Source organism: Emys orbicularis, chromosome 4, assembly GCF_028017835.1.
Source record: "Emys orbicularis isolate rEmyOrb1 chromosome 4, rEmyOrb1.hap1, whole genome shotgun sequence".
Taxonomy (NCBI): domain Eukaryota; kingdom Metazoa; phylum Chordata; order Testudines; family Emydidae; genus Emys; species Emys orbicularis.
Window position 1 is genome coordinate 149367129 of NC_088686.1, and position 23054 is coordinate 149390182.

The following is a 23054-nucleotide window of genomic DNA, read 5'->3' on the forward strand; positions in this document are numbered from 1 at the left end:
TGATCTATTAATGGGACTGCTTGTAGACAGCTGGCTCCTTTTTCTCCTGCCCATTTTATGATCTGCATTGGTTGTTTTTTTGGTGCACAAATTAAAAATTAGCAATTATTCAAGTCCTGTATGATTGCACCAAAGTAGTTCAAACATCTCCATTGCTATTTGCTCCATCTTGATGTATATCAGCAATTCTCCAACTTTTGTATTGGTGACCTCTTTCACACAGCAAGCCTCGGAGTGCAACCTCCCTTATAAATTAAAAACCCTTTTTTTGCATTTAACACTACTATAAATGCTGGAGGCAAAATGGGATTTGGGGTTGGAGGCTGACAGCCCATGACCACCCCCCCCCCCAAATGTAATAATCTCACAACCTCCTGAGGAATCACAACCCCCAGTTTGAGAACCCCTGATGTATATAGTTTGTATAATGGAGGGAGTGATCAGAATAGTTCTGACTTTTATAAAGCTTGGGGAATTCACAAAACAGATCATTTATTATACTGTCTGAAATCAGAGTGACTTGTGTTATTTCACATCAACGATGGACGTAACAGCAATTACCACTTAACCAAGATGGCTGCTTAAATGTATCGTAACAATTTTAGCAGCAGGCTAAGGTTATCTGACTAGAAGATACCATGGCTAACATTTTGCATGTTAACAGCATAGGGCTTTGTATTCTTAACACAGCAAAACTTATATGGACTTCACTGAAACTCATTTGTATTCCCACTCAATTCACTTGCAGTACTGAAAGTTATAGAACAAAACAAATAGTGCCCCTAAATAAAATTTACTGTTATTACTATGATCTGCAAGAATGAAAACCATGGCTATAAATTTATATAAACTAAATTTAAAGCTGTAACAGTCCTGCCTTAATGACTTTAGAAAAGAAGTTTACAATACACAAAATATTTAACAATTACTGTAGAACCTTATGAAGCCTACATTCTCTAGCATTTTAGAGCTTTTCTTAGGTAGATTGCTAGAAACTGATGTTTTAAACCTGCATTATAGTCCTTTAAAACCAAGAGAACAATACCAATTTAATGAGTAAAACCAGTCAAAGCAAATAATAATTTAATAGTAAAATTTATATAACTATTTTTGAACCCTTAAAATATCAGTCTTGTGACACTGCTGGTTATGCTTACCTTTTACATGGTATCTTACAAATAGCAAGTATATTTGTTTCATTATAGATGGGGAAAACAGATTGTCAGTCATTTTCAGTGTTATCCAATATCAGTCAAACTTGTTAGAATCAAGGGGTGGGTGGGTGGGTGGGTGTGTTTAAACTCCCAATCCACTACTATAGCCAAGTCTATGATTTAGTCATGGGTATTTTTTAAAGTAAAAGTCATGGACAGGTCACGAACAATAAATAAAAATTCATGGCCCGTGACCTCTCCATGACTTATAGTATAAATACCCGTGACTAAGTTGGGGGGGGGGGGAGGGAGGAGGCCCTCTGCTGCTGTGGGGGCTTGCTGCTCCGGGGGCTTGCTGCTCCAGACACCCCCAGGGCTGGCTGCCCTGGTCCCCTGGGTCCGCCCAAGCTGACTGTGGAGCTACTCCAGAAGCAGCTGGTGTGGCTGTCCCCAGGGCCACCTGAACGGCTGGCCCTGGAGCCAACTGCTTGGGAAGCCTTGCAGCCAGCCACACTGACCGCCACAGAAAGTCACAAAATCCATGACTTCCGTAACCTCGGAGACAAACACAGAGCTGTAACTATAACCACTGGATCACACTGCCAACTACTCTGTAGGCCTTCAATTCAATAAAGATTTGTTCTAAAAATCCATGAAAAATAATGAACAGCTACAGTTGAGGTCTTTTTGTAGATGGAACGGTCATGAAAGGGTGTTTACACTTCATAGTTTAGTAATTATGTAGATTGTGTTTTATCAGATTAGATAGTACAATTCACGATTCAGGATTTAGAGGATGATTTTGTAGCTAAAGCACAGGACCCTGAGTCAGGAGATCTAGTTCTCTTTCTGGATCTGCTACACACCACTTTTTGTGAATGCTGTTTTTCAGTATGCCCATTAATGAAATGGTGATAATACCTCAGAGGTCATAAGATTAGACACATTTTATACAGATCTGTATGGAAGGTGCTAGAGTCAAATACTTTGCATTTCTCTAATTTCAGAGAAGTAAAACTTTTGTGATGAAATGGAGAATCCATCTATGTACGCTATATGAATTCCAGTTTGTAGTTTTGTTAAAAACATATACATGGAGTTCATAATCTCTAACTCCACATTGAATGTGGAGCTTGTCTGCCTTCTCAGTCTTTTTAACTCCATGCTGGACTGAGATTCCAAGCGGTAGTGGCACCGGGCAATGGAGTATAATTAAACCTTGATGTCACATGGAAAAAAAAACTCCCTTGGACAAATAACTGGCTACCTTTCTGAAGCATCAGTCTACCCAGGCGGTCTTGTAACTAAGCAACAGATCACCTGATGAGGCTGATGGTGGTGACTGGAGATTACAAAAATGGGTGTCTCACTGGCCGTTTTAGAAAGAGGGAGAAGAAAGTAGAAGCAAAAAGCTGGCAGCAGGAGTTAGAGGGGACTCCACATTCCAGATAAGTCACGAGTAGGTGGGAAGGATCCTGGACTCCTTTAAAGGCTGTCTTAAGCTCAAAGAATGCTCAGCAGTTGAGAGTACTTTTACAAAACCTCTGTGTTATGTGCTTCAACTAGCACATGTCCCTGGAGAGGTAAACAGTAAGCCAGAGAGCTCAAGACTGGACAGCCCTGTGAAATGGAGTGCCTACACAACTGGGGCACTCTGGGAGTCACACTGGTCCTGGGGGCCTAGGGCAACTGGACCACAGGGCCCCACTTCTATGAAGGGGTAAGAGTTCATGCCTGGGAAGAAGCATGCCAGAGAAAGAGGGTGCTGGAGCCTATCCAGTTCAAGGGATGCTTAAAACCACATGGGTCCAGCATATCAGACCCAAACTGCAACCTGGAGGGTGTCCAGCAGATGAGCTTTCCAGGCCTGAAACACCCTTGTCTTCCAAGACCGGAAAGAAAGACTTTGCTCCTAGAGGGACTAGATATTTAAAAATCCAAAATGAGCCAACATAAATTGTAAGATAATTTCAAGCTAACAAATGTGCTGCATCAATGAGGAAGATCTAAGTCTATTTATTAGTCACTTAGAAGTAAACACCTACATTCTCCTGAAGTCACATTTTAGCATTTAATTAAAAAAAAAAAAAAAAAACACCCACACACCCCACACTATTGAATATTTAGGGGTTTTACTATTGCCTGAATGCAAAATGCTCTCATAAGAGGGATTTACTTCATACAACAAAGTATAAGCTATATACCTTTGCTTAGTGTTCTGTTTCACATTTAAGAATTTCCATTGACTATCGCATCAACTCTTTTCAGTCTTTATCAGCATCAGATACTGTAAATTAATCTTATTTTAACTGCTGCACTTAAACTTAATCTTTGCTCAGTATGGTAAAGAGTTTCACTATTATATTGACAATGCATTTGGTATTAGACAAGGCCTGCCTGTTGGCAATACTTGACTGTCATGTAGAATGTCTAGTTTGAAATTAAGCGTTTAAGTGAAGACTGCCCATTCATCTAATAGTGGGAGAGAATTCTTTGCACACCTCAGTGAATCCAGGGGCAGTTGAGTAGTGGATTAAGGTTTTGGTACTGCGCTCCTGACGTCAAGAGGAAATAAAGAATCACCAGCAGTGTTTTAACTAGTTCAATACACCTCTATCCCGATATAACACAACCCAATATAACACTAATTTGGATATAACGCGGTAAAGCAGTGCTCCGGGGGGGCAGGGGGAGCCTGCGCACTCCGGCGGATCAAAGCAAGTTCGATAGAATGCGGTTTCATCTATAACACGGTAAGTTTTTTTGGCTCCCGAGGACAGCGTTATATTGGGGTAGAGGCGTATATGGTAATGTTACTAACATGTCAACTTGTAGTTGGGTACACTAAGGTACCTAGACACACTTCAAGATGCATTGGCTTCAGGGAGATGTGTTAACAGATAGCTTGGATGGTCAATCAACTCAGCCTAAAGTGAAGGGAACTTTTAGAACAGCTGAAAGGAGGAAACAGGAAGTTGAACCAGACCAATCACACAAATTTATGATGGAAGGTAAACTATTTTATCAGTACACTAGAACAAGGAATATAAAATCCTCACTCTCAAAGCAGGAAAGAAAACCCACTCTTGCCAGGATGTACTAAGTCCAATTTCTGCAGTATTTCAACTTTCATATAAGAAAAAGCAAGTTTCTAGCCTTATGATTCCCAGTGAGAAGATGCAGTGTGGTTGTCCTGATTCTGCAAAAAGACTGCTCTCTGGTGTCTCTGCTGCTCCTCTGAGCTTTGCCAAGCCACAGCTTGAAATTCAGATTCTGGTCAGTTTCACAGCCACAATTCACCAGAGATTTCTGCAGTATTAACAGAAGTAGTAAAGAAAATCCTGTGTATCTAAGTCAAGTCTTTAATGACCAGGTTGACAGGAAATAGATCTGTTGAAGATACATTTTGATGCCATCTCTTTACAGACCAAAGCTGAACACCTGCTACTGCTTTACAATGGTGTAAAAGCCTCCCTTGTTTCTCTTTCTGGTATTATAAATTGCTTTATACTTACTGCTGAAATATCACTCAAATATCTCACAGGAGAAATTTATAAGGTATCCCATCCTAGTATCCTGGTATTAAACAATCAGCACACATGAAAAGCACACTCAGCCAAGTTGTTTTAAAACTAAACATTCCCACATCATAATTTTAATTAATAAGCCTCATATAGTTGGATACTATTCATAATTATTCCATCTTCAAAATAAAATTATGGGAAAGAATGAAATGAATTAAATTCTCTAGAAGTGCTTTAAGAAGAGTTCATACACCATTCTGTTTGAATTCAGATATCTAAGGCACACTTCTATACCCACTCAACTTTGCAGTCTATAGAATTAAGTATCTAAACTGAGCAGAAGTCTTTTACTAATTTGCATTATAGAGTATTTCAGCATAACATCTTGATAGCTTCAGCTCTACTGCTGGAACTCAGACACACAATATGGAATTTTCATTACATTAGCTTTCAGAGATAAAAAGCAAGATGTTGTTTTTACTATCATAAAACTGGATAATTTCACTACTCAAGTATCCATTTAATAATGTCCACGATACTTTATCAAGTAAAACCTTTTATTACATGCATGATCTAAAATGGACCACTAGAGTATGGTCTAAGAACATTATTGTAAAAGCTGTAATAGTTTCATATGCAGTTGCCCAGCTTTCAAAATCTTTGCTTTGAAGAACAGGAATATTCTAGTAAGGCTTCTTAAGCAACGAATGCTTACCACAGTGTATCGCTATCTTGATATTTGCCTGGGAAATCTTTAGTTATTTTGGTCAAGCTTGTCATGGAGAAACAGTGATAGCTCTGCTAAATGGAAATATTTATTCTCCACTAAATAAGCAAGTAACCCTAAATGATGGATCTATTAGTCATTGCTGCTTACTTTCTAGAACTCCAGAATTAGTATAGTCCAACAAAAAGCTTGTGTAATTCAAGGTTCAAAGATGTGCAGGAAGTAACTTCAGAATAACCCTGTAGGTTTTCCCACAAGCCACTCAGGGTACATTGACACTGCCGCTGGGCAGGGTGATTCCCAGCGTAGGCAGACGACTCCCACAAGCTCTGCTCAAGCTAGAACACTAAAAATAGCAGTGTGGACGTTGCAGTACTGGGTGGCTAGTCCAAACCATCACCAAGTCACCCAAGTTTGCCAGCCACTGGCCACCCAATGTACACTATTTTTAGTACATCAGCTGGACCTGAGCTAGTGCATGTCTGTCTACCCACACTGGGAATTACACCTACCAGCTGTGGTGTAGACTTACATGAACAAGTACCTTTTGGGGGCATTACAGATTAATAAAACTGTTACACTTAATAATGGCTTGGTCTATCTAAAAGTGCTGAAAATATAAACTTCATTTTTCCAAATTCAAATCTCATGTGCCTTGGAGTCAATAAAAGATATTACCTCAACAACCTTGTCTCTCTAATATCCTGGAACCAATATGGCTACAACACTACTGCAAACAACTGTCTGGAAAGTATTCTTTTTTGTTTGATAAACTAACAAAATAATGAACATAACTTAAGAACATAAGAATGGCTGTACTGGGTCAGACCAAAGGTCCAGCCAGCCCAGTATCCGGTCTACCGACAGTGGCCAATGCCAGGTGCCCCAGAGGGAGTGAACTTAACAGGTAATGATCAAGTGATCTCTCTCCTGCTGTCCATCACCACCCTCTGACAAACAGAGGCTAGGGGCACCATTCCTTACCCATCCTGGCTAATAGCCATTAATGGACCTAACCTCCATGAATTTATCCAGTTCTCTTTTAAACCCTGTTATAGTCCTAGCCTTCACAACCTCCTCAGGAAAGGAGTTCCACAAGTTGACTGGGTGCTGGGTGAAGAAGAACTTCCTTTTATTTGTTTTAAACCTGCTGCCCATTAATTTCATTTGGTGGCCCCTAGTTCTTATATTATGGGAACAAGTAAATAACTTTTCCTTGTTCACTTTCTCCACACCACTCATGATTTTATATACCTCTATCATATCCCCCCTTAGTCTCCTCTTTTCCAAGCTGAAAAGTCCTAGCCTCTTTAATCTCTCCTCATATGAGACCCGTTCCAAACCCCTAATCATTTTAGTTGCCCTTCTCTGAACCTTTTCTAATGCCAGTATATTTTTTTTGTAATGAGGAGACCACATCTGTATGCAGTATTCAAGATGTGGGCATACCATGGATTTATACAAGGGCAATAAGATACTCCCCATCTTATTCTCTATCCCCTTTTTAATGATTTGTAACTTCATGTTTGCTTTTTTGACTGCTGCTGCACACTGCGTGGGCATCTTCAGAGAACTATCCACAATGATGCCAAGATCTTTTTCCTGATTAATTGTAGCTAAATTAGCCCCCCCATCATATTATATGTATAGTTGAGGTTATTTTTCCCCAATGTGCATTACTTTACATTTATCCACATGAAATTTCATTTGCCATTTTGTTGCCCAATCACTAAGTTTTGTGAGATCTTTTTGAAGTTCTTCACAGTCTGCTTTGGGCTTAACTACCTTGAGCAGTTGAGTATCAGACAAGTTCTCATAAGCAACTCTACAATAAATTAGTGCAGATACAATGGGAAGAAAGCATCTGTATCAATATATTTATATTCTGAACTTCCAATGGATGTAATTAAGAATAATTTTAAAAGGCAACATCACAATACTATACCTGTACTCTGTACACATTAAGTCCATCTGCCACAGGAGTCTGAACTCACTATTTAGTCTCAACGATCAATATTCTCAAGTATATACACACTTCAATATCCAAACACAGAAGAAATAATGGTACATTTATTCAGTTAAGTTCAGTTTAAGATCTCTAGCAGTACTTTTTATATTAACTACTATTAGGAAAATAAGACACTGAACAGTAAAGTTGTAATTAGATCCCCATTTCTCCAGGCAGAGAAAGGCCTTCCTTTCCCCTTAAATATTGTGATTTATTAACAAAGCTAAGAACGACACAGAGACTAACTCCAAAATAAGAGCGCTAACACCACCATGCCCCCCCCCCCCGAAAAAAGATAGTGATACGAAAACTTTATAGATGGTTGTCAGCAGAATCCACTATTGCTGGGGAAAGCGGTGTTCAGCTACATAATCTTGAAGTGATGCTGCGACAAGTGGTCTAAAGGTAATTGTACCACTACAGTCCTTTATTTTAAGTCTCTTTAAATAAGATCACTTATCTGGTTTGAAACGATGACTTTTTCCTGGCATATACTGCCCATGCACCAGTTAAAGGACTGAATATTGGAACGAGAGACCAGGCTTTTTAATCTTACACCTACTAGTTCGCTTCCACCAGGCCAAGCAATAGGCAAGTTAAGAACTACGTCCCCCCGTTTCTTCTTAGCTCTAAGGAAGGCTGCCGAGGTGGACTATGGGCGGCCTCTATAGCTACCTGTTTGTCTCTTATCAGACTTGCAGAGCTGCCGGCGAAAACACTTCACAGACCTGGTGCATCACCCGTAGTGCTTCACAAACGGGGGGCAAGTGCCAAGCGCTGTTCCCACCGACTGGAGCAGCTGAGCCAACCCGCGAGTCCGCCGCGGCCCGCGGCAGCCCTGCCTGGGCTGTTTCACACGCTCGCTCTACCAGGCTTATGGGTGAAGGCGTTGCCGGGGGGGAGACAGCCCCATGGGCACTTCATACCCCTCCTGAACGCCCCCAGACCCAGACCCTTGCCCGCCGCCTCACCTCGCTTGCTGGGCCGCCCAGCTGCCCCGTCCCCGGTGCTCCCCCGCTTCCCCTTGTGCGGCTTGGCCCCGGCAGGCTGGCCGGGCTCGGAGTCCCCAACGGGGCGATGGCGGTGGTGATGGTGCCGCTCCTGCTGCGGAGGTCCCTGCGGTAGGCTGAGGGGAGAGAAGGTGAAGAGCCCCGCGGCTGCGGCCGGGGGCAGGCCGGGCAGGGCGGCCGGGGGCATTGGCTCCGCCGGGCTGGGCCCCACCAGGAGCGGCTGGCTCAGCCTGGCCCGCTTGCCGCCGACAGCCTCGCCAGCTGGTCCCCGCCGCCTCCTGCCGGCGCCCCGGGGCCGGCCGGGTCGGTCCCCCGAGGGTAGCGGGGGTGACTCCTCTGGGCCCCGGGATACGGCGCGCACCGCAGCGACCTGCGCAGCCATTTCACAGTCTCCCTCACACACATTTAAATGGCCCGAGCGCCAGCAGCCAACGCGCAGGCGCCGCGTGATGTCTCATGGGAACTGTAGTTCCAGCTGCAACATCGGGCCCCGAAGTCCTAATCTCCAAGCGCATGCGTAAACGCAGAGCCTGCTGGGAAATTTGTTTGTGTTGGGCTTCCAGGAGAGAGAAGCGTGCGGCGAGTCACGCAGGCTGACCCAGTCACGTGGACTCCTGGGGAGCCCAACGGTCATAACGGCCCAAACACCCGAAAGAGGTGAGGCGCGTGCCCCGCCCACACAGCTGGGATGCAGTCCTGGCCCCAGAGTATCCGCTCCCCTTCAGAGCCGGCCTGCCTTGGCCCCGCCTGTCTCCCCCGCCGCCTATTCCTCCGCGCCTCCAACCCCACACCTTCCCCTCAGGCCTAGCCCCGCCCAGCCCGCCCGCCTCGGAACCGCCTGGCGCTGCGCTCGGCCCGACCATCCCTCTCCCAGCCAGCCCCACCCACACTGCCGCGAGCCCACGGGGCGCTGCGCTCCGAGCCCCCCCCCCCCCCCCCCTTTGCAAGGGCCAGGCCTGTTCCAGTCACTGCAGATGAAAGTGTGAAGCAGGGAGGGTGGGGACGGGTCCCGCGTGCTTTGAACTAAGCTGAGCTGCAGGGAGAAGCGGTGCGTGTACACTTAGTGCTGGGAACAGGCGTGTCTGCGGGTTAGAGTCGATGCCCGGTTCAGTTGTTGGCCTAGTTCTCGCTGAAAGTGCAGCGGCCCAGTGCGTGCAGCCTGAGGACACTGGCTGCTATTCCGTTGCGGGTTTCCATAGGGTGACCAGACAGCAAATGTGAAAAATCGGGACAGGGGGTGAGGGGGAAATAGGAGCCTATATAAGAAAAAGACCCAATAATCGGGTCTGTCCCTATAAAATCAGGACATCTGGTCACCCTAGGTTTCCAGCTCTCCTCCTGCCGTGATTCCATTCCCCTTAGCTTGCCCGTAGCGCCCCTGCCAGTTTAATGTAAAAACCATCTCTGGCCTTTAGCTTGATTCCACAGCTTAAATTTGCAGAAACTATTTTATTTACCAAAACGAATAGCCCAAAGACTGATATACTAGGTCACCAGCCGGCTGTTCAGTTCATCGCTAGAGGGGGCTCAAGAGTTTCCTCACATTAGAAAAGGCTTTAATTTAATTTAAATTACTGGAAGTGCAGAAAGTAAACCAAGAGGCGAGCAGAACACCCACACATTTATCTTACCCACTGCAACCACACAGCTGCTTAAGAGGAAAAAAAAGTGTTTATTTGATGCTACACACGATCTTTCTCAGCTACTCAAGATAATAAATGTGCCTTGAGCCCCAGTGTGCTATGTATGCCTTACAGGTGCTGTTACCCACACACAGCCACAAAGCAGAATACAGAGTATTGTAGAGATACAAATCAGTTACAGTACCTTATTTGGGCCAGAGCCTGCTGAGTTTGGCAAGTCTACTGTAACTTTGTCAAGGCATTTTAATTGGATTGTAAACTCATTGGGATAAAAACTCCCCCTTTGTCTCTCATACTGTGGTAGGCATGCTAGCAGCATTTAAAATCACAAGGTGGTGATTATCTCACTTATGTACATGAGTCTGTTATGTTCTGAAGAGCATGGGAACTCAGAACATAGTCAAAAGAGAACAGATATCAGTCTCCTGCCCTGTCAGTCTAATTTTGTGCCTCAGCTGGTTAAAACATACAAGAAATGTTGTTTTGGCCATATCACCCTATTCTTTGCATCCTTCCACTGGCTCCCCTCTCTCTCTATCACACAACAGCTTCTTGTATGCACTTTCAAGATTCTTCAAAGTGTATCCCCACCCTGCCTATCATCTCTACTACTACTACTGAGGTGTTGATTCCTGCCTCCCAGTGATGCCAGCCTCCATTGCCTTGCCTACTTGTTAAATTTTAAAGCAAGCATCTTTGTGCTTACTTCCATGTTGCCGTTTGTGCTTGGGAGGAGCTCTCTAAACTAGCTATCTCATAATCCTTTACATTCCTCCCTAAAACTCTCCTTTGCCATCATGTCTGTGAAAGACTTGACAGCTATTAGGCCCATTATGCTGTCCAATACTGTTTCCTTGTACTCCCCCATTTGTCTGTATCCAGCTGTTGTCTCTTGTATTAGATTAGGGCAGTGGTCCCCAACCTTTTTCGTCTGGCGGGCACCAGACGACGAGCCACGGAGGACCGTGGCAGCGGATGAGCATCTGCCGAAATGCCGCCGACAAGTGGCAACGTCAATAGGCGTCGCCGCCGAAATGCCGCCAACAAGCAGCGTCATCCAGAGGCGTTGCCGCCGAAAATCGGCGGCGACACCTCTGGATGACACTGCTTGTCGGCGGCATTTCGGCAGATGCTCGTCCGCCAGCCAGTACGGGGGCGCACTTAGAAGCCCCGGCGGGCGCCATGGCACCCGCGGGCACCGCATTGGGGACCCCTGGATTAGGGCATCTTTCATCATTGGGGCAGGAACCATATTACTGTCTTGTGTTTGTACAGTGTCTAGCAGTGCACCATGGGGTCCTGGTCCATGACTAGGGATTGTAGGCACTAAAATAATAAAAATAACTTCTATGGGAATAAGAGGAATGGTTCTATCCTTTGAACACAAATGAAAAATGAAGATTTGATTTTCTGTAAGGGCCTGTTTACATTACAGCAAAAATGAAGGGATACAATTACAAAACACTGAATATTTGTAAAATGGATGGGACTTAATTTGGTTGTATAAGCAGGCTAAAGCCTTGCAATGTCCATGACTATGTGTAACTAATTGAATTGACTCAGTTGTGTTTGTGATACAAATGAGCCCTTAATCTGTTTGGTTACTCCCATTTTTGCTTTCATGTAGATGGCGCTCCCTATCCATATGACTTTAATACTAGTAACGGGAGTCTAGCTATTGGCACTTCGATAAACATAAAATTATACTTTATTTTTTATTTATACAGTGCCGGCAATGGTGCAAGGCACTCTAAAGATAAGCATGCAATATTCAGTGCTCTTTAAACTTGTAAAAAAAAATATATAGAAAAACTGGTATGCTAGATAAATAAACTTTATTTTGTATAGCATCTTTCATACACATAAAATGCTTCACAGATTCAATACTCCATTCACTGAGATTTTGTCTGACTTCTAGTTATTACTTTGTCAATATTTTTAAAATTAAAAGGCTTGCTGTCAATTTAATTTGTCTGATCTGATATCAGATCATTTTTGTCTTAAGGCTGCTCTACTTTACACAGGGGGTCAAGCAGGCCCCAGCTGTCCCAAAATTAGAAGAGCACAAAGAGGTCTTGCAGCCTTCTTTGCTCCACTCCCTTCTATGCTTGCCCCAAACATAGGATCAGCATAAATGACAATCAAGTCACAGTACTTAGGAGTTCCCTTATCAGAAACCACTTACATCCAAACTGCTTGTGATTGTAGCATACCCTTTCAGCTGGTAAAGTGCAAGCTCTTCCCTGTGACAAGTGTAAAGGTGCAGAACAAAGGGATACAATTTAATTCAGTGGCATTAGCACTTTGGAGATAACTAGGGAATTCAGTGTGCTGATCATAAATTAGACACATTGTTTCAGTAATTTTAGCTATCTTAGAAAATAGTTGATTTTGAAAAAAAATGCTGCAGATACTTTTAGGGCTGGTATACCCCGCATTTGATCCACAAAGCAACTTGATGTCAATGAGTTCTGTATATTCTGTTATTCATCACTGGGTTTTGCTGTGAACCAGAGACAGCATATGTGGCCCTAAAAATACCTGCAGTGTTTGTTGCCAAAAATCAGCTTTTTTTTTTTCTAGAAGAGAGCAAAACATATTAATCTGACCCCATTTATTAGCAAGAAAACAAGCTTTCCGATTTTAGGGGGGGAAATGTTCAGGTTGGGGATTTAATTGCCAACTGTCAGCATGGAACTTTGTGTTGCATTGTTTAGGCAAGTTACAGACACCTTAAAATTTGCAGCATGAAAGCCCAAACTAAGATGCACTTACATTTTGTTTGATGTGGAATTTTTTCAGTAGATTATGCAGTGTTTACATATGCAAGTTTGGTTCCTATATGAACAGTCAGCATCTTAGTCTTCCTTTTTGGATGGAAACTTAGAAAGACAAATTATCTGATTAATTCAAATGGAAATAATCATAATGTTAATATAATCATTAAGAAAATAGATGAGTTCTGAAATCTGAGAGCCTGATTCTCACTTAGAGCCTGAATCTACAAACACTTAAGCACATGCAGATCTTTAATTATGACTACACATATGAGTAAAGTTATGCATGTGCTTAAGTGATGGGAGCATCATTTTGCAGTGGTGTCACTTGATTGACTTAATTGGGACTTACTACTGTGACAGGAGAATCAGGTCCGTTGTCACATAATAAATAAACTGTAAAGAAACGATACAAGTTCTCCAAAAAAAATTTTAGCCTGTTTTCAGAAACAGTTTTATAAGAAAAAAAGTTTTCTCTGAAATGTTTTTAGTTTACATTAACTGGAAGGGTCAAGCAGCTTATGTGCATTTGTGCATCCCTCTTTATACAAAAAACATTTAGGAGAGCTTGTATGCTATTCTCTGGTTGTGGACTTTATACAGCAAAGATCATTTTTAGTGCTAATGTTCTGATAGGAATTCTGTAATGTGAAGAGCATGTGCAGCATGTCGGAGGGATATGGCAAATCTGCAGTATTGGAAACCACATGCATCTGTAAAGTTGAATTAAATATTCCAAGATGGTGGAGGATTTCTTGGTCCTTTAGGTTTTGAAAATCGATTTGTAAAGCCTGGGAGCAAAAACAAAATATTACAAGAATACAGTAAATTCACTACCTATACTTTATACATTGCTCATATAATTCCATAAGAGATTTGTTTCTGAAGAGATTTGGGCTTTTACACAACATGCGGTATATTACTTTAGTCATGTTAATTGAATTTAATGATATTAAACAAAGAATGATAATGTTTATATAAGACGACTCCTGCTACGCACATGCAGTTATATTAAGGCACCTCATAAGCTAGAAACCGTGTCAGGGTTTGACTTCATAAAGACTGTGGTAATATTAAGTTTACTCAGCACAAGTACTGTCAGGTCAATGATCTAATTCAATATGCTGTCTTCAACAGCATCCAATACTGGGTGCTTTTGAAGCATAAATGCATGTAATTGTGCTATACTATACTGTGGAAGGATGTTTCTTTCTGATCTCAGCTTGGGATCAGCATATGAGACATCACAATTGATAGCTCTTAATTTTAGTCTAGCTAGTGAGACTGTGGATGCCATTTTCACATGAATGTTCAAATTATTTTTCAATCTTGAAAATCTATGTGGTTTAAAATAATATTCTGCACTTGTGAGTTTCACAGATTAGCTGTAGCAACTCTTATCCTACAAATAATAGAATACAGTTGTATTGTATAAGGATGTCTGCTAGCAAACAGGATAATTAAAACAAGCATATTAAGAGCATATCAATAGGTTTATGCCAAACATCCTGTTGCTTTTGCTGGTCCATGAGTTACATGACATTAGGCAACAGCCACTGTCATTAGCCTTTCAATGTGGAAGAGTTAAATTGTATCTTCTGCTGTCTCTTTTGCCACATTTATATTTGTGCAACATTTTGCCACAGAGAGGCCAAATGTTCATTGTATGTGCACCCTGTGTGTTGATGCACAAGTAATATTTATGTTACAGGGTTTCTGGTCCGTCTAATTTTATCTTTATATAAGGCATAAGTAGTTTATGAATATATATATATATATAAACTATTTTAAAATTATTAAGTTATAAGGTCACCTCAGCTTTAAACAAATCCATAATCTTAATTTTTATGCATATGCATGTGCCATAAAATTACACAGACCACCAGGCAATTGCTGCAGGGCCTGGCAAAAAGTGTTTGCAGTCATAATTAAGGCACATCTTAAAATTACTTTTGCATCATACACTTACGTGGTGATTTATGTCACTTTCCTTGCCCTAGCTAGTAGCTGGACTCCATATCTCTATCTAGTCTTTTAAAAGTCTTTGTAGTTAACATATCAAAAAGTCCAAATAGAAAGGAATGATGTGAAGAACATACCGAAGCTCAGGAAAGAACTGGAGTGGTTTGACTGGGCAGATTCTGGTGGTTTTGCCAGTGAAGATGGGCTACAGATACCTGGAAACAGATAAGAAAACTTTAGCAGTGGGCGGCCACTTTAATTGCCTAAAAACATATCAGAGACAAATAAACACCTCCTCACTTCCTGCTACTCTGAAATATATGCCGATTGTTACTTTAACACGAGAGGTAATCTCCCTAACATACAAGCTTTATGGGCACGCATCAATAATGAAGATGTCATAGTACAATACACTGGGCATCTTGTTCACTCAAAGTCAGTTTGAAATTTTAAGCAATCCAAGTTTTAAAATAAATCGTTTTAATTTCAGAGACTCAGCATGGAGTTAAAGTGACCATACAGTCTTAGTGAGAAATTCCTTATTAATGTACAAAACGCGGATGGGAGTTGCATTCCATGCAAGATCCAAGACAGAGACAAATGTGACTGTATGCCATCTTTGCTTTTCCTTACTCCCACCCAGTCATGGGGCCAATTTAGCCTATGGCATAATCTACTGCAGCCTTGAGTTTGCTCTAATTTGCATCCACTACAATAGTCTCCCAGGCTGGTATGTCATCTCGTAAAGGCCAAAGTACCTCAGCATTCAGGCCACCACCCCAACATACCTCCTACCCTGGAGCTAGAATGGGGGAATGACATAGAACTGAATACTCTGGTTGTATGCCACTTGGGAATACCCCTGTGCTGGGGGAAATCCGCAACCAGTTTGTTAAGGCAGTTTTCCACCTGCTTTGTGCTACTAGAGTGATGGAAAGCAAATGGAACAGGGACCAGGATCTGGCCTAGGAGTGCCCATCATAATGGGATAACAGAACATGTGAATGACAGACTGTCTTGGCAGCTGCAGTTAGAGAACTGTCCATCATAACCAGTGCTCAGTAAGAGAATATCCCTGTGGATATGGAACCTGATCTTGCAGAACCTTACTTACACAAGCTGTCATACTGTTTTTGATAGGATTACTTTTGGAAGAATAGTGTAGGATCAGACCCTACACCATTCCTCCAAATGTTGGCAAATGAACTGACAATATAAATACAAATAATACTCTTAATTCTGCTACCGGTAAATGCTTTGCTATGACATTAAATCAACACATTTGTTTCACAATATGTTTTTGGCTGTGACTAATTTAAAAGGTGATAGATCAGATGTTAGGATGCCTGCAGTTTTAGGTAACACTTTTTATATGACAGCACCTCAGAATGCATGGGAAAGGCTGGGCAAAACAAGCGAAAAGCGTGATTAGTTTCTATGCACAGGAACTGGGATGAAAGGCCAATGCAGATTTCATATACACTAGCAACCTTGATCTTGAGTGAGACCATTAGCAATAATGGCTACATTGAGACATATAGATATTTAATTAATTCAGTCTCTTAAGTGCTTTGAGATGTCCAAAAGAAAGGTATTAGAGAAGAGCAACAGATTATTCATCCAGTCAGCTGGTGAGTACCCTCAGCTCCAACCAAGAGCAATAGGAGTGAAGGAGCCTCAGCATCTTGCCGGTTCAGGTCTTAAAAGAGTAACAGATCTGTTTGCTACATTACATACACCCCACCAGGCAGACAGACTTGCTGATGATCAAGAGACTTACTCTTTTTCATGTTTCGTAAAATTTTCAAGCTCTGTAAAAAAAAAAAAAAGTTTTGAAATTAAAGATTCTGTTGTTGAGAGAACCATTTGCATAAAGCTGGAGATCAGCGCCTACTGCTAACAACCATGCAAAACAGTATGCATATATCATGTCACAAGTGCAGAATCCTGCAGCTTCCTTTGTTTGCTGGCTTTTCTCAGCCAAAATGAAAACTTCCCAGAGTGTACAGTTAGTGCTGTTCAAGCTATACTTTTCTCAATAACTCTTCCCTGCAGCAGACACATTGAAAGGCTAAATGAGGGCATTCCCTAGAGTAGCACCTGAGATGGGGATTGTTGAGGAGTGGAGTCTGTCCCTTAACTGGGTGTTGAGGCCCTAGGTGAGCAGCTTTTCCGAGAACAGTTGGCATGGTACATAGGGTGACCAGATAGCAACTGTGAAAAAATGGGACGGGGTGGGGAGTAATAGGCGCCTATATAAGAAAAAGGCCCAAGAAACAGGACTGTCCCTTTAAAAATGGGACATCTGGTCACCCTAATGGTACATGGAAAACTGATCGCAGTTAGGCAACCAGTTACATAGTTTGACAGAGATTGCTTTTGTTCCTGTTGTGCAATTGTGAATCTTTTCTTCTTTCCTGCAGCTCTGTTTGCAGTGTCACTCACCACAGAATATACTGCCTAAACGCATTCTCTTGCCATAAATACAAGACGTCTCAAACCCAGGCCTCTTTTCTCCTGTCATCTACATGAGGTAAGTGATAAGAAAATAACAGCTGCTGCAGCTAGAAAGCTGGAGCTGTCTTTCCTCCCCTTTTTCTCTCTCAGATATCTTTACCTTACTCCTCCTGAAGCATTTCACAGACTCTTTTGATGAGTCTTCAGAAGCTTTATTTCCCGACTCCCCAGGGTTGCTAGTGGAAGTCCTCACAGTAGGCTGCAGACCTAGGAAAACAACACACAGCAAAACATTTCCAGAAGATCACATGCACATCCTCCTGCTTAATTTCTAAGCATTCTCTGTGTTATATTTACAGTCTCTTTATGCAGCAATTCTTGAAATTGGTGGGGTTTTTTTATTTTTTGCCATTTTGTTTGTAATCTACCAAGCAAGTCTCCTACTTGCAATTTTTTTTACATCCATTATATATATATGCGGGCCGAGGGACGTTCTGGCTGCCGCTTCCAGCAGCTCCCATTGGCCTGGAGCAGCGAACCGCGGCCAGTGGGAGCCGCGATCGGCCGGACCTGTGGGCGCAGCAGGTAAACAAACTGGCCCGGCCCACCAAGGACTTTCCCTACACAAGTGGCGTCCCAAGTTTGGGAAACACTGTCCTAAGGGAAGTAGTGGAACCACCATCATGTGGGATATTTAAAGTTAGACCAAGAATACACTGTGAAGTACAACTAGCAAGGAGTGGGGGACAGGGTATGATTAGAGAGGAACTCCAAGTCTCTTCCATCTCTGATTTCTGGAATCCTCTTTATTCAGTTAGCTACAGGTTTTTCAGAGAGGAGATTTTATTTGCTTGGATACCGTTTCCTTCAGTTAATCCTTTAACTGAAATTATTGTGCTAAATCTCTGTTACAAGTGAAGAAGACATTATCACTTACTCTCCTCATCTGCAAGAAAGAATGACTCAGGGGTTCTTTCAGGAAGTGGAGGAGGGGAGGAAGAGCGATCCCGGTGTTTCTCTGAGGTACCAAGTGTGACACAAGTAAGGGAAACAAAACAATACAGTTTATTAGCGTTTTAAAATCCTTTGTGACACTGTCAGACTGGTCAACTTGGGTATGACCCATAACAACTTAAGAGGCATTGAAATGTAATCAAGACAGTGTACTTATATGTGAATTTCAAAGAGATGTACTAGACCAGGGGTTCTCAAACTGGGGGTCAGGACCCGTCAGGGAGTCACGAGGCTATTACATGGGGGGGTCATGAGCTGTGAGCCTCCAGCATTTATAATGGTGTTAAATATATTAAAAAGTGTTTTTAATTTATAAAGGGGGTCGTGGTCAGAGGCTTGCTATGTGAAAGGGGTCACCAGTACAAAAGTTTGAGAACCACAGTACTAGACCAGCAATCATTAACCTATTTATTTGTAGTAATAGAAATCAAGGATAGATGCTAAGTGTATTTGTCTGTGTGTATCTTGTTAGAAGTTTAACAATGTAACCAGATTTGTTTGTAGATGCTAATTCCCTTTCATGTCTTAATTGCATTATATTTGGCATGCAGATGGTTCAGTAAACCTTAAGATGAAAGATGCAAGATAATGCAGGAAACTAATACGATTTACATTGTCTTCAGCTTAACTATCTATGCTATAATGAATTACTGGCTAATTGTCATATGTGAATGAATGCAACTGGTTTGCCTGTGTATGCTTAGGAAATAGATTAGCTTCAGAGCAAAAGTCTGCACTGCCTATTCTTCATTGGGGAAGGTCTTGCTGTGAGGAGGCTTATCAGCTTGCTAGAGAACTATAAAGGAAGCTTTAGGCCTGATCCTTTTCATCTCAGTTCTGCTTAAACGTTAACAGGGAAGGTTTAAGCTGAGGTTTCCAGGTTTACCTGGGAATTCTCATGGAAGAGCTTCAGCAGATGCTACACCTGGATTGCCTACCTATTGGATTATAACCTTTTAAATTGATTCCAGAAAGACTTTTACAAATAAGCAGCCTCACCTTCTCTGCTATGAAACTGACCTAAGGACTTTACACACATTTGTATGTATATTGATCTTTTAACCTTTTGCATCTCTTTTCTTTTTATTATGAAGCCTTTAGTTTTCGTTACAAAAGGGTTGGCATCAGCATGATTATTAGGTAAGATCTGAGACTCTCATTGACCTGGGAATCAAGTCCGGTCCTTTGGAACTGGTGAACCTCACATAATGGTGAATCAGGTTTTCAGTAACCACTCACTCACTATATTAGACTTATCTGTCTGGATGGAAGTCAAGGGCTAGAATGCTTAAAAGGACTGTATTTGGCTTCTTGGTGACCAGTGTGGTATTATAGAAGCTGTTTTGTTACTGGATTGGTGAATCTAATTATAGAATAAACCGCCAGTTTTGATGATTGTGTGCCCTATTCCTTGCAGTCTGCCTTGAGTGTAGCATTCTCAGTGTGGCTCATCCAGTCCAGTTCCCATATCTGCTTGCTGAGCTGGATTGGGCTGACATCCCCTATGGTGACCACAGTAATGCAATCAGTATAATCCTTCCCAAGAGAACATGCAAGTGCTACAAGTGCCCATTCCCAAGAGAATGGCAGAGAATGTTCCCAAGGCAATAAACAGTCTGAGAAGGAAACAATGACAACTCGTTTTCCGGATAAGGCTGAAAGAAACAGTAGCACAAAAGGATACCAGCTGATTCAGGGACTGATTAGGAGATATAAAAACTAACACTAGTTTGGTTGATGCACTAGTTGGTCATGTGTACAACAAAGCTGTTCCTCGGGGCATGGAGCCTAGGGACTTTTACAAAGTGCAGTTCGGTACAGTTACAGTACACTACCAAGTTTACTACCAAACAGACAGGTATCTCAACGGACTCAGTGAAGTAACATCAAGATAAACTGTACCTGATCTGGAGCTCCGGACCTTCACACTCTGGAAACAAACAAAAAGGGAAAATACTTGAAATTCCAAAAGCCAAATGCGAATCTTTATATTGTGAGCAAGTAGGCAATGAACAGGAAGTGATATTACAAGCACTGAAACACCACCTACTAATGTAATGGAGGATGAGCTCTACACTTCTTATATTCTTGTTATTAATTGAATCTGTGTTTCAGAGGAAGGATGCTCTTGTGGTTAAGACACTGGCTGGGGAGTTCAATTCATGGTTCTTCTGCAGTCTCCCTGTGTGACCCTAGGCAAGTCACTAACTCTGTCGGTCTCTGTTCCTCATCTCTAAAATGGGGGCAACAATATTTTCCCATCTCATATGGGAACTGAGAGAATAAATTCACTCATGTTTGGGAGGGACTCAAGCCTTGTCTACACTTCAAACTTAGGTTGACATAGCTATGGCACGCGGGTGGGAAAAATCCACATGCCCAAGCATCATAGCTATGCAGACCTAACCCCCAGTGTAGATGCAGCGAGGTCGATGGAAGAATGCTTCCATTGACATAGCTACCATTGCACGGAGAGGTGGAATTCCTACAGCGAAGGAAAAACCTCTTCTGCCGCTGTAGCACCCATGCCTCAGATGCTACTGTGAAGGGGACCCATGGGTGGTGGCTGGAGCCCCCCTTCAGGGAGGCTAGCCCCTGGCTCCGCCCATGCCAGAGCCCCGAGACCCCCTGACCTCCTCTGTGGCTGGGGAAACCCACACACATTGGCCGGGGAAACCCAAGGCTGGTCGAAGCCCCGAGGCCTCCCCCACACCTGCCTGGAGGTGCCAGGGCCAGCCGCAGCTGCTCCGCACCTCCCCTCCCCAGACCCCAAGCCATCCAGGGAAAAGCATCTCTTCCCGAAGACGCTTTTGATATGACCCATGCAGGTACCGGGGTTGCTGAGGAGGTGGTATTTGCTACTCAACTTCCTGGGTTCATCAGGGAGTCCAGGGAGATTACTGATGAACCTGAGAAACTGAATAGCACATACCGCCTCCTCAGCTGCCCCAGAATCTTTATTATGCATGGTGCATAATAAAGCAAAAATTTTGCTGCCAAACCCCGCAACCAGGGGTCTGGCGGCCACAGCAGTCTCCCCAGGCCTATTATACCCACCGCCCTTGAGGGAACCCCGTAAATACCAAGACAGATGTAAAACTGGCAGCTCAGGTCACTTATGGTCATTAAATATCCTAGAGCACTTTTCACAAGGGGGTTAATTAATAGTACAGCCCTAGTCAAATGTCATCACATTCCACCTTCATAAATTCCCCCTGCAGTTTCAAAGAAGTTATTCTTCACTTGGCTACTATGCCACCCCAGAATTAGCTGCATTTCAGGGGTGAGTTAGTGACACCCATGTAGACATTTGAGGTGTGTGTTTATCTCAAGTTAGCTAACTCAAGATTAAGTCCTAGTGAAGACTAGGGAAATTGGTTGTTTTAACACAAGTTAACAGGTTAAAGTAAATCCTAGGCTCCTCAGTTGTCTTTACCTTGACTTGTGAACTCACTTGAAAACTACAAGCTACTTTTCCTTGCGTTATCTAACTTGAGTTAAAAACACACCTTTTTTCCTAGTGAAGATGCACTCTTGTAGAGAGTTTTGGGATCCTGCAGAAGAATGGTGCTGTATAAATGAACATTGTTATTTTTAATAGGATAGGCAGGTTCATCATTATTTATGCTTGTAATACAAAAGGGCAATCTCCAAATATTTGTTAGTAACTAAGTTTCCTCATTTCCTGATATTCCTTGTTTGCCACTTCACATCTATTGCATTACAGGATGCTGCTGGGTATATTTTTAAACATCTTTCTATGTTAGCTACATTAATATAGGATCCCAGTTCATTGCTTTCATTCTGAGGGGATGGCAACATAGTGACTGAATGACTCATGTCTCCCTCTGCACTATCTCCTGTCCCCATCCCCAGTGAAACTCTGGAATGTATTTTGGCCCTTATGGTTGTAGACAGTAGTGTGAGGGCTAGTGGCACTTCTGTTTTCTCTTAAACCACATTGGCTACTACCCTAATAGTCTGTCTTGACAGCCTCAACTGAAATCACTTCTGAAGACTGAACTCTGAATCTGAAATCTGCAGTAGTTTAAGAAAAGCACATGCCATCCAGACTGGTGTATTTTTTGCAGAAGCAGGGAGCATTACACGGGGATCTGCATAGCAAAATTGCTGGAGAAGAGATAAAAACATCACTTTGGTTACCTTACTTGGCCTCAGTCTTACTGAGTCATCAAATATCTTTGGCTGAGACACCCCACTCCACTCTGAAGAGGTTCCAATGTTTATATTTCTTGGTACAGGTTGGTGGTTTGACGTTGCCAGTGGAGGTTGACCTGGAAAGAATTAAATACAAGAGGTTTTGTTTTCACTTCCTGGGTAGCCCAAGTAATTCATTGTTGGATGCTGTGATTCAAGCATTGAGCAAATCATCAGAACTGTCACCTCAGCACTTCACTTCACTATTTGCACTTACCAGTTTCATTGGCCACAATAAAGGACTCTGGGGTTCGCTCAGGCAGAGGGGGAGGAACATCATCATCTGGGTCTGGAGATGCTTCTAATTAAATAGACATGGATAGTTATTTGGATTTCTTTGGACAGTCCTACCCTTACCACAATACACAGCTAAGACGGGTCCCTACAAAGTTGTGCAGCCTTGAGAACTGACTCACCCAAGTCATTTAGTCCACATCAAACATCTAATATAAACCGATTGTTGACAATCCATCTTCCACCAAGAAAAAAATCATCCCCATTTTCCCAGGCTGTGAGGGATACCCCCATAAGCAATCCACAGAGCTTGAAACCCATCCATC

The 23054-nt window shown here is 42.5% G+C and overlaps 2 protein-coding genes across 2 annotated transcripts in view; both read right to left on the reverse strand.

Moving 5' to 3' along the window:
* Positions 1-8805, reverse strand: part of RSBN1 (round spermatid basic protein 1) — a 39586-nt gene extending 30781 nt beyond the window's left edge. The window contains exon 1 of the mRNA XM_065402823.1: positions 8385-8805. Within this exon, the coding sequence (XP_065258895.1) occupies positions 8385-8805 (421 nt within the window). The remainder of the gene's footprint in view (positions 1-8384) is intronic.
* Positions 8806-11891: 3086 nt separating this feature from the next.
* The window catches only part of PTPN22 (protein tyrosine phosphatase non-receptor type 22), a 30914-nt gene continuing 19751 nt past the window's right edge, over positions 11892-23054 (reverse strand). Inside the window, exons 14-21 of the mRNA XM_065402647.1 lie at positions 22712-22795; positions 22441-22571; positions 20179-20206; positions 18200-18280; positions 17423-17529; positions 16586-16616; positions 14943-15020; positions 11892-13634 (exon numbers count right to left, since the gene is read on the reverse strand). Of these exons, the coding sequence (XP_065258719.1) occupies positions 13570-13634; positions 14943-15020; positions 16586-16616; positions 17423-17529; positions 18200-18280; positions 20179-20206; positions 22441-22571; positions 22712-22795 (605 nt within the window). The 3' untranslated portion in view covers positions 11892-13569. The remainder of the gene's footprint in view (positions 13635-14942; positions 15021-16585; positions 16617-17422; positions 17530-18199; positions 18281-20178; positions 20207-22440; positions 22572-22711; positions 22796-23054) is intronic.